Source organism: Nycticebus coucang, chromosome 11 (genome assembly GCF_027406575.1).
Source record: "Nycticebus coucang isolate mNycCou1 chromosome 11, mNycCou1.pri, whole genome shotgun sequence".
NCBI classification, from domain to species: Eukaryota; Metazoa; Chordata; class Mammalia; order Primates; family Lorisidae; genus Nycticebus; species Nycticebus coucang.
Genome location: NC_069790.1, coordinates 57,906,692 through 57,918,952, shown reverse-complemented (window position 1 = coordinate 57,918,952; position 12,261 = coordinate 57,906,692). Strand labels below are relative to the sequence as shown.

The following is a 12,261-nucleotide window of genomic DNA, read 5'->3' as shown; positions in this document are numbered from 1 at the left end:
CAGCAGGCATATGATTCTATTCCAAGTTAGAAGTAGTTATATAAAGTTAAAAATGAACAGTAGCCAAGATTATGTTTAGTAATGAGGAAAGAACTTTAGGCTGGTTTTTAAAGATTAATTTGTTAATTAGCTGAACCTCTGGGTTTTGGTTCATCACTTCCCTTGGAAGCCTTGATTAATTTATAGAGACTTTCATCCTCATTTACTAAAAAAGCAGTGAGTCATCCAGTGTTACACACCAATGACAGAAAAACCTAATTGGATTCTAGATCTTTCCACGTTTCTCCCTTCAGCAATTCCTTGTTGCTTTGAGTGGAACCATGCGCTAAGGGAGTCTGTATACTTTTGTGTGTGTGAGAGAGATACAGAAATGAGAGGAATTACAACTAACTGAAAAGTGATTTTGAAAAAAGAAGAATATATATTCGTATTTCCTTTGGTTTGTGGTGAGAAACTCTGGAAACATACATAAAATAGCCAACCCCCCAACCCCAAACTAATAAACACAGTCACCTTAGTGCATGCTTCTAATGGGGGTTTGACTTGTGAATCATGACTGTACTGTTACCTTTTCCAGGAAAGGGCTGTTGAAGATTGTGGATTAATGTGTTTCGGGGTTGGATTGAGGAAAGGGAAAACAGATGCAGCTGTTGTCCATTGTAGTTAGAATGTGACCTCCAAGTAAGAGGTGCCTCAGCAACAGGACAGCCCCAGGAAGGAGGGGGCAGAGAGAGGAGAGGAGGGTGACTGCAAAAACTGACCTGCTTTCTCCTGGCCTGGCAACATTTCTGGGGCTCCGCTGCTCACAAATTGCATTCAGTTTAGAAGCCCATCCTTAGACATATACTTGTATGAAAGCTCATGTAGTGAGAATAAGAAGGAGTCAGGCAGGCTAGGGCAGACGGGACACAGCTGGTCTGGTCGGTTTAGGGGCTGCCTGACCTTCACCCCCTGTCTTCCATTTTTACTGTTTTATAAACTTAGCTCTCATCCTAAAGATGCCTATCTTGAATAATCTAGGTAGATTGATGTAGGAGATTAACTTTTGAATTGTAATGTTTTAAGAGGTCACTGAGTTATGATGATTATTATTTAGAATAGGGGTTGGTGTGGTCTTTGCTTTGAACTTTTATGTATAAAACTGTAATGTTGGAATGGAAGAACAGAACAGTCTTGGAGAGGCTTCTCTCACTATTGTCCAGAATCCCGGCTTTCAGACAAGTAAAGTTTGGTGAACCTATCCTGGTCTCTGCATGTTGGCTGAGAGTGACAGGTGGCTGGACCCTCTTCGTCTGGTAACACATACATGCTGCCTGATCTCAGCGGTGTAAGACAATATTCACAGATGAAGGGAATTCCTCACACTGGGTATTGATCTCAATTTTGCCTTCACTTTACCTCTCATTGTTCTTTCATCCTGTTTTTCTTATCAACTCTATTTTATGTTGTTATATTATGCATGTCCATGAGCTACCATAAATCCCTTTTGGAATCAGAAGGATCATGAATAAATACATACATATTAATTGATGGAAATGTTGACAGATTATTTCTGAGACATGAGATTACATGTGATTTTAATTGTCTTATGGGAGAGTCTTCTACATTGCCAAGTACACACATATTTTTACAATGGTAAAGAGTTCCTTTTCTAATCAGATCAAGTACGGTTTTTTTTTTTTTTGTTTGTTTGTTGGTTGGCTGTTTACTAAATGCACAGGAAAATATTTGTAGTAGAATTGACTGACCTTTCCAATAGAAAAATATATTAAGGGTAGTAGAGAGAGAAGATTAGACAGGAGCTGTGGGACTTAAGTTTTAATTTTCCTTTTACTGTATACTTTTATGAAAATACAGGTGGAACATTATAAATACAGTGGTTCTCTTGAAACATTTTAGAAAACAATTTCTATTTTTTAGGATTTCTTTTCTTCTGCATAAAATAATAGGCCATGAGAGAGCAAGATTCTTACTTTAATAGTTATCTATAATCTAGACTTTAGTGCACATCGGAAAATAAGGATAAAAAAATCCTATTCTATTGACTTTAAGACAAAGAATGAAGGTCACATAAAAGCAAAGACAGAATAATTTATTCGAATCCTTCTTTCCTTGAACAAAAATAAAGACAAGACTTTAATAAATCATTTCCTCATGTGTTTTACAAGTCTTCTCAAAAACACCACTGGTGATCAACAGCCAAGGAGCGAAGGCACAGTCCTTATCTTGTAACAACCATCCTATTATTTTGTGGTACAAATAACAAGATATAAATTTGGGAATAAAATAAAAAATAAATATAGCAATTTAACAGTAAAGAGAATTTAGTGAAACAAAGCCTGCTTGAAAATGTACAAGTGTAAAGTTTCCACATTTGTAGGTGAGATAGGATAGTGTCAATGTTGATGAAAGTGAAAGTGTAGATTAGAATTAAATAGGCCTTTCAGAGAAATTGGATATAAAACGAGGAATTGGAAAGCCCCGTCCTGTCCTTTTCTTTCTCACAGCATGATAAAGACTGTGCATTGAGAAGTATTTCCATACCATTTTCCTCTCTTGCACAAGACATCACATTTATGCTGGAAAGCCGACAGTCTAATTTTCATAAGTGCCTCTACCTTGCTCTTGAGAAGACTAATGAGTGAGAGGTAATGAACTTGATGTCTTCACTGATTCCAGATGAATATACATTTCTGCTGCTTTTCCTCAAAATGTTCCTTCATTATTTCACTCCAGTGGACTGCTTTGCCCACAAAAGCTCACCTGGTGAAGAGATACACAAGATACGTAAACCACTCTATAGGTTTTCAAGTCTACAGGTAACAGTACCTTAAATTCTTTTATTCCTTTCCAGAGCTGCAAATAACATGAATGTTTCAACTGGTTCAAGGAAGTTACATTTATCAAACAATAAATATAAAGAGTAAGCAATCATTAAATTTTCTAGATAATTTCCTTTTGAAACTAAAGGTTTACTTACTTGAATATTCTGTTTTCAAGATGGTAACAGTCAGCTTCGAGTTGAAAACAAACCCCAATAAGAATAATGATGTCAACAGACGATATTGAAATAATGCAGCCGTAAGTTCAATAAATAAATAATTGGGCTTAGTACTAGAATATGAACACAGAGTAATTTACTAATTTGTTAAACACCAGTCCAGTTAGGTAATAGCACATGTAGTCAAGAAAATAACAATGTTAGAATAGTCTAAGAGCCAAATAATAAAATTGTTTGGCTGTCCTTCCTACCTCAAAAGTGATTGTCAAATACACGTAAAAGAAAGAAGTTAGAATTCTTTCCCTAGTACTGGAATATTCACTTTGGGAATGAGAGACAGGAGATACTCACTAACCACATGTAATACTGTAGTATTCATACACTTGTCTTCAAATTTAATAGGACCTAGAGAATTAAAACCATAGAGAATCAGGGAAGAAAAATGGTCTCTGTGTTTTTAGGCTGTATTAAGGAATATTTATTTTACCAAGAATAACTAGTCTTTAGTTAAAATAAGCCCAGCAAACTATGAAATCCTTAAAAGAATGAGTCTTATTTAATCTCTCCCCCTAGCACTTGGTAAATGTCCCTGAAAATGTTGGTGGATTCACTGCAAATAAAATAAGTGCAAAACAGTTTTTCATGAAGAAAAAGAAAACCTTCTACTTATTCATTTTTAAAATTTAGAATAGGTAACACAAATCTGTACACCAAGAAATAATACTTTAAAAAATGTTGGCAGACAGAGAAGGAAAATTTTAAAAAGGATATTAGACAGAAGGGAGACAGTCTTACAGATAAAACAGAGGAAAAGAGCAGGGAGACTCAGAAAAGAAGAGAGAGCCAGTGGAAGACAAAGACGTGGGCAGAGAAACAAACAAAAAAGAGACTCAGAGAAGACAGGGAAGAAGGAGGCGAGAAGAGAGCTCCTGGGAGTCAGGTCGTCACTGAGGTTGGGTTGGAGCCTGAGAGATGGTGACCTGGGGCTGACTGCCTTTCTAAGGAAGGGGCATGTCCTCAATGGCAGTTTTGAATAGTCCATTATAGTCTAGAAAAAGAGCATTTCTACTTTCTTTTCTTTTTTTTGAGACAGCCTCAAACTGTCGCTCTGGGTAAAGTGCTGTGGCGTCACAGCTCACAGTAACCTCCAACTCCTGGGCTTAAACAATTCTCTTGCCTCAGCCTCCCGAGTAGCTGGGACTACAGGTGCCTGCCACGATGCCTGGCTATTTTTTGGTTGTAGTGGTCATTGTTTGGCAGGCCGGGGCTGGATTCGAATCTGCTTGCTCTGGTGTATGTGGCTGGCGCCTTAGCCGCTTGAGCTACTTTAGCCAAGCCTCTACTTTATTTTCAACCTCCAAAATTTACTTCTGAGATAAACTTTTATATTCTCAAGAAATCAATGTCTGGAAAGTATCAGATTATCAGATGTGATTCTTTTTTTTTTTTTAGAGAATCAGTTTTTTTGACATGCAAAAACAATCCAATCATTTTCTTCTGTGTTCTGAAATTAGCTGCCATATTCACAATTTGACTTAACATTTATTTCATCCTTGGGAACCTTAAAAGGTAAACCTCAAATTTTTGTTTGGGTTGTTTGCATTCTGTGTGAAAAATATTTACTTAGAACAAAGGATATACAGAAAAATAAATGAATTTAAATAATATAATTTTTTTAATTAAACTTCTTTTCAGGCCTTATATTTAATAAAGAAAAATTTTCCCTAACTTTCTGTTACAGACAGTAAAGAAGGTTAGATATCATTTTAGAAAGTTTTCATTTTTAAACTATCATAAAGTAATCCCACTACACTATTGCGTTCTATTAGGTTTGTAATATAATGCATTTTTTTTTTTTTGTTCAAACCAGAAGTTCCTAGCTCCACTGGGGTTTGTTTGTAATATATCTGACTCCAGGTAAATTTTCTCTATTGGTATTCTTTGAAGGGTTTTGCCACTTACTTAGCCCTTAAATGACTACATAAACCTCCTGGGACTGGATTTCCTCCCTCTAAGATGATTTCCCATGCATTCATTCACTTCTAGCTGTTACTTTTGATATTTGCCCAGAGGTGTGCATGAATTACTTTGCTGGAACTGTTTCTTTTGCCAGGGGGGAAGTTTTTATGTGTGGTTATTGATGTTCTTTTCAAAGTCAATAAATGACAAATAAAGAAATGATGGAAGATGGTTTGTGGTGGTTATGCCTCAGGCAGCTAGAGCCTACAAAAAAAAGTTCATTTCATTATTTTGAAAGACTGTAGGCTGAGTTTCTCCAAGGCAGGAAAGAGAGGGAGACTTCTCAGGGGCAACTTTGAACTTAGCTGGATGACTAGTTTCCTAGCTTTGGCCTCAGCACAGGTTTTGTCCTCTCTGGGTAAGAAGCCAGTCCTCACCACGGTTCTAATTATTTGGGGAATAAACTGCTTTCAAGTGCAAGAAGTTGGGCGTTTGATGCTTACTGTGTTGTAGGTTTGTTTTGTTTTGTTTTAGTGACAGATTAACAGATCGTCATTGCTTTAAAAACTACCATAGCCACTGAAAAATCATTTTATAATCAACATGGCTTAGGAACTGGCCTGAACATTCCCAGATGTGAGGATTTCTTGGGAGAAACACTGTGAGGGGGGAGAAAGGTAGGGAACAGAGAGTCAATTCTACAGCTCTGCGACTAGTCCACTGGCCCAAGCACATGGCCCAGAAGATGGTTATGAGTTTGCCTGTTTTATTTCTCAAAATTATTTTCAGGTAGGGAAGTGTGTTCATATGTACAGAAGCTATAATTTCTTGTTTTAATATTTTTCTTCTAAGCCTTTCAATAAATTCTGGGAAAGGCAGAGGCTACATGCTGAGCCCTTCTACAGAACCATCAAATGCAGATCCATACTTACTCTGGAGGGTCTTGCTGTTGGGCAGGGATGTGCTGAATAACTTCATAAATTGTACTGTGTAGATCTCGCCCTGATACACCATCAGAGGCTGGAACAGGTCTACTTTGCATCTAGAAAACGTGGCACATTACAACAAATTAGCATGAGACTAGTAAATAGTATTTTCATTATGGTGCATAATTGAAAACAACTGGCAGTAGTAGTGATGATTAGAGAATTATAATTGTTCATCATCCCTAGAATGTTATTTCCTCCTTGCTGCACTTACCCTATGAGAGTTTGTGCAGCAGCATAGTTACAAGGTCAGAAGAGGGAGAACTTGACAAAACTATTGTTTTTTTTTTTCTTCATTTAAGAAGAAAGCTGGCAGTACTGCAATGGAAATGTACTAGAAAAAATAGCAAACGAGGAGAAATTATTATCTCCTATATCTCAATTACCTTTTGACTCTACTTGCTAGTTACGTGTATAAGGGTGGCTTAAAAGAAAGAAGAATGTACAGCCCAAATCCCTCATCATATTGAAGTGAGCTAAAACAAGAAATAAAGAACATACAAGGGGAGATGTTTTGGTTTGAATGTAGCAATGAGCTCTAAAAAACTAAAACTTGAATGAATGTGGAAAGAAAAGTAGTGTATCTATGGCTGATAAAAACCAACATGTATTTTACTGAAACTTGTATTTATGTTTTATTAATGCGCATTCCTGCTATTTCATAACTTCTTTCTTCCTGTCAACACTGCCTTCCAATTTCTTAGGCAAAGCCTGGTTTTCTTCTTTATTCCCAGTGTTGTTTTCACTTTCAGGCCTTCATATTTACACAGCGCCACCTAGAGGACTCTTTGCCCTTGATAAATCTGAGGAATTCTCTATGCCAGCTTGACTTGCCGGATTTTTAAGAACATCTGTTTTTTTACGTTTTTCTAGCAATCATCCATTTCCATTCCACCTGCTAAAGCTCTCATGGGAAGCACGATTATATATGATTTGTCCTATTTTGTGTAGAGGTCCACAAGTGACCTTCTGAATCCTTGAGTGCAGCCTTTTGACCAAATCTAAATGTTACAGAACAAATCCTTTTAATAAAGGGATTTGTTGTTCTGTGAAGTCTGGATTCAATCCAGGGGCAGTGCTTGGGGATTTGGAGACTCACAGATGACCTTGAGGCCGCAGGTTCAGCGCCCTATGGGAAAAGCAATCTACAGATGATCTCTAACTTACCTAATCTAATATTAGAGCTGTGAAATAATAAATCACTAACTTATCTAATATTAGAGCTGTGAAAAATAAATAAGCTCATTGCATGCAATTGCCTTCTGTCCAGCTCTTGAAAGAGGTGCTAAGTGCACAGCAGTGAAATGTACAACAGATGGAGAGAGGAAGTTGGTCCATTTGTAGCCTTACCACAGCAAGGCAAGAGATTATTTTTATTTTTAAAACTCAAAAAGTTAGTAATTTAATTTGTTTCCCTTCTTAACTTCAACTTTGACATCTTGGTTTTATTTAGTCTTGCCCTTTCTTTTCCTCTCAAGGCTGCTGTCTGGCTGCTCATCTTCCCACATGACTGCCATTCTGCTTCCTCTCATGCAGATCCGCCTCCAGGTGTCTCCATCCTCCTCCTGTGCCGCCTCCTCCTCTTCACCCTTAGCTTGTTGGTTTCAATTTCTCACTTCTTCCCACAGCACCTGGCATGGCCAATTAAGAACCTCGGCAAATTCCTCAGGAGTTGTCAGCTTCGAAGACACGCATGGCTCCAAATCAGGTTATTCTTTTACAGCAGAAATAAACAGGGTCTCTGGCGTGTAATTAAACCACCCAATGCTCTGCTTCAAGTTTTTAGTATAGATCCAATTGATTTCTTCCCAATAAAGCCTCAAATCTGAGTATTGATTAGTCATAAGGCTAAATTTAAAGTTTCTTACACACATCTTCCTCTTTTTCCAATGAATTCCTAGGAGTAAAAGGTGTGTATTTTAAATAAAGAAATTCTTTACTTCAAATATTCAATTTTAAGTCTCCTTAAGTCTTCAGTTTCCTGCTCTTCCATTTGAAGCCACATCTTAGAAGGGTGCTTTCTGCCATCATGAGAAGCTGTTTGAAATAATTGATCTAACATTTTCTTTTTTTTGTCTTTTTGGTTGTGGAAGTGCATGGTGAGCCAGTCCTGCCGAGACTGAATAGGGACTTGCAGAGCCATTGCAGGGCAGTTCTCCCCTCTATCTGTGACAATGTGGGCACTCATGCTACTGATTCACCCTTAGGGAGGATGAAATCAAATCAATCCCTTTCCATTACTCGCATGGCATTTCTGATATACAAGTCTGTGGCCAGGAAACTTGCTGGGTGAACCTAACATATTGAAAGAATTCTCTGAACAAGTGACATAATCATTTCCTCACAGCAAATACAGTAGTATCTCCACAGTTGACCATGTTCTTACATTGAATGCTTCCTTCTAAGTTGACCTAATTTTCATAACCTGGACATGTTGACCACCTCTGCATGTTGACCAGTTGGTTACAGTTCTTTGGGGGGTCAACTACAAAGATTCTACTGTAGTTCTTTAACATTATGGAAATGATAATGTCCGGAAGCAAATAATCCCTTTATGGCAGCGTCCTTAAGTAGACTTTCACAGGAAAGCAGAGGAAAAAGCGGTCTTATACAAATCTATAGACGTGCTAAAGAGTCGATTAGCTCTAAGAAATATTCTGCATGTCTATTAAACAAAACTAATTGCTTTAAAAGTGATTTTTTTTTCAGACCAAAAAAATGACTTGAACTGAATAATAGCTCCCCCCCCTTATTCCGCCCTTACTCCTTTTCAGGGAGGAGTAAGAGGGGAGGTATTATTCAGTTTACTTTGGGTCTATATGGTAACTTCCTTTTGAAGAACATGAAGTCCCTTCAAGGGTATGACCAATGTCATTAAGAGATTATGTAGGGAATGTAAAGGAGAAACTGAGGAATAGAGAGAGTTCCATAATCTGAAGGGCTGCAGTCACCCAAATGCTGAGGGATGACTTAAACCAGGCTTTGTGATCTTCTATTTATTCAGTTCTCTTGACCCTTCAACCTAGTTAGTTCTCTCTTCACTGAAATTATCTGGTAAAGAATGTTTATGGGCTCAGCACCCGCAGCACAATGGTTATGGCGCCAGCCACATACACAGAGGCTGGCTGGCGGGTTCAAACCCAGCTCAGCCAGCTAAGCAACAATGACAAGTGCAACAAAATATAGCCAGGTGTTGTGGTGGGTGCCTGTAGTTCCAGTTGGAAGGCTGAGGCAAGAGAATCGCTTAAGCCTAAAAGTTTGAGGTTGCTGTGAGCTGTGACGCCACAATTCTCTACCCAGGGCAACATAGTGAGACTCTGTCTCAAAAAAAAAAAAAAAAGAATGTTTATGAACTAGGACAACTCCCTTATTATGTTAGCCTTACTTATAAAGGCTGAGAAAGATGAGTTAGCTCCCCAGATCCAACAATGCCATTCATTAGAGAGTAAGTCAACACTGCTTAATGCAGTAATGGGCAGTGCAGCCATTTGACCACACTTCCCAAGTGCTGAATGAATGCTGCTTACACCTCTGGTGAAGCAGAATACTACTTCTTGGTTAATCAGCCACTAGGAAAACCAACCCTGGGAACACCAGAAGCATCTGGAAAAGCAACAAATTCATATATTCCGAAGTCATCCAGAGCATCTTCGTGGCCTGAAATGTAAAACAAATGCTACTTACAAACCAAATGCCTTTATGTATATTGTATTTTAAAAGCCTTTTAGAAACTTATTTTTATTATTGGCCTTAAGTGGTATGTATACAAAATCAATTTAACATTTCCCAGTCCCCTATAGTCACATTACCATTAAGCAGTGTTAGAAATCATTCCTACTGAAGCTGAGACTCAAAACCAAGTTGGAACAAACTGAGGACAGCATGTTATATATTCAAATACACACGTGTGGGCAGGCTTGGCCTTTGTTACTCTCGGTTACCAGAGACTTGTGGACACCAAGGCTTCCGCCTAGAGGTCACAGCAGCCCTTGACCCACACATAGTATATACTGAACCCTGCTAGATCTAACTGACACCACCAGAATGCAAAAGAACAAATAAAGAACTGTAGCTTCCCATACATACAAAAGGCATTACAAGACAGTATCCATATCAATATCATCTACTCTCATCACAGAATGCTGGGGGGAGAGCTGGCTGGAAGGAACCAGATGTTTGGAGGGGCTCTTCCCAGCAATGACATTCTGCCATTTGTGAGGAAGGGCTAGATAAGAGGAAGAAGACTCACATTTATTAACCATCCAGACTTCATATTAGGCACTCTGCCTATACCATTTTATTTAATTGTCATAACAGCACTAGGGGGAAGTTTTTATCTCTATTATTAAATAGATGAGGAAGTTGAGGTCAAAAAAAAAAATTTCCCCAAGGTGACATAAGGGGAAAGCAGCACATATGGAACTGAAACCTAACTCCCTGTGAGTCCATGGCCTGAGCAAAAGCTCCATTGTTAACATACAAGAAATCAGGACAGTCAATACTGAAGGCAGTGAGGGTTACAATGTGGACAAGGAAGCAGCACTGGTCCCTATCAAACCTCCCTTTGCTCTGCTCTTTGGGATGGAACTGCCAGCATTTAATCTACCTTAGGAATTAAAGTGAGAGAACTCTTTGGCATTTTCAAAACAGTAATAATAGGATCAAGGGATTAGGTAGAACTCAGTGACTCTGGGCAAGTGATTTAATCTCTACAATCCTCAGTTCTCTTGCCTATAAAGTGAAGTTGAGAGAATGCCTTCCACTCTGTTAAGTCACAAACCTGTGTGACTTAAACCAATATAAGGGCTAGCACTTTGTAGAATGAAGGCTCTGTTCAAAGGCAAGGGATTGCTAGTGTTATATCAATTTTAGCTTATATTGATTCTATTACATTAAAAACATGTTATATATAATAATTAATATCAGCAATATTAATTAACTTACGTTAACATTGATAATAGCCCTTTTCAGCCTGGCCATTACCTGAAAATGTTTGAGCTTTCCTGTATTCTGTTTCTGGCCTGAGAAGATAAATAGGTATTTATGTTAGAGAGAATAACTAAGGAAAAAGCGTTCAAGAGAAAAAAAATGATTTTCATAGAAACATATGCATTACCTGCCTTCTAGCTTCTGTTTTATAACTAAAATCAAGAGAGAAAGAAACCACAGTAAGGTTCTTTTTAGAACACATATACAAAATGTTCAAAACAGTTTTGCTAATTTTAACATACCTTTGTGGGGTTGATATTTTTTCCATAGGAAGAGAAGACACATGGATATAATCAAAAATAACGATATTCCAGTTATGCTTGCTAAAGGGGACAATGATTTCCCTTTTTGTGCAAGCTTCTCCAAGCCTAAATTCAAGACAAATATATTCTTAGTGATAAATGACTACAGTATATAATTTGACTTTTTAATGATTTATCTTAAATGAGACACTATTGCAAATATACATATATATAACATGTATAAAAATATATATACACACATATGTGTACATATGTGTATATATAGAGAGGAGGGTGGAGAGAGAGAGAGAGAGGCCATATGGAAAGAAAGCATTTATTTTAGAACATACGAACATACACTAGAATTATGAGAACCATGTCCCTAGAGATAGTTGTGATTGGATGATTAGAAACAGAGAGAGCTATCTAGGATGATAACACTGATAGGATGTACCAGAGGTAGCAAATAGCTCCTGTCACACTTCTCAATTGTGTTTGGCACCTTAACGTAGATCTGTTTCATGTCATCATCTCTGCATCCCCGTCTCTCTCTCCTTCCATTTCACTCGTTTATTATAATTCAAGTAGGTAAATTTTCTAGGGAGATGGTATATCATTAAAGTTGTGATAGTGGAGATGTTCATTTCAAACCTACTTTACCAATGTTTGATCAATAAAGAAATGTCAATCCTTAAAATAAGATTGTGTGATTTTCAATAACATATTTGAAGTCCAATCTAACGACTAAAATTCATTTGGTTTTGTAACTCACTCCCTTTTTAAACACTAATAAAATATGGTGCTAATAACTAACATCTGCTGAGTGCTGATAATATGTCAGGCTCTGTGGATGATACATATTAACTCACCGAATCTCTACAACAATCTTGTTAGAGAGGGATCGTTTTATCATCCCCTCTTGTGGGTGAGGAAGTTGAGGTTTGCCCAAAGTCGCTCATATTGTAAGTCGTAGAGTCCAGATGTGCCTTGGGCTCTTAACCCTTAATGTTGCCTTTCTTTAATGTTATTTTATTGTTATTATTTTAGAGACAAGGTCTCTCCTCTTCCCCCAGTTGTAGTGCAG

At 37.7% G+C, this 12,261-nt stretch overlaps 1 protein-coding gene across 6 annotated transcripts in view; it reads right to left on the bottom strand.

The window, feature by feature from the left end:
• Positions 1–2,071: 2,071 nt before the first annotated feature.
• The window catches only part of HEPACAM2 (HEPACAM family member 2), a 41,609-nt gene continuing 31,419 nt past the window's right edge, over positions 2,072–12,261 (bottom strand). For 5 of the 6 annotated variants that reach the window (XM_053553811.1, XM_053553813.1, XM_053553816.1 and 2 more), the window contains 6 exons: positions 11,178–11,303; positions 11,063–11,087; positions 10,930–10,967; positions 9,530–9,603; positions 5,893–6,002; positions 2,072–2,763 (listed from right to left, as the gene is read on the bottom strand). In XM_053553811.1, the coding sequence (XP_053409786.1) occupies positions 2,760–2,763; positions 5,893–6,002; positions 9,530–9,603; positions 10,930–10,967; positions 11,063–11,087; positions 11,178–11,303 (377 nt within the window). In that variant the 3' untranslated portion in view covers positions 2,072–2,759. The remainder of the gene's footprint in view (positions 2,764–5,892; positions 6,003–9,529; positions 9,604–10,929; positions 10,968–11,062; positions 11,088–11,177; positions 11,304–12,261) is intronic. The other variant, XM_053553817.1, reaches the window with a different exon arrangement.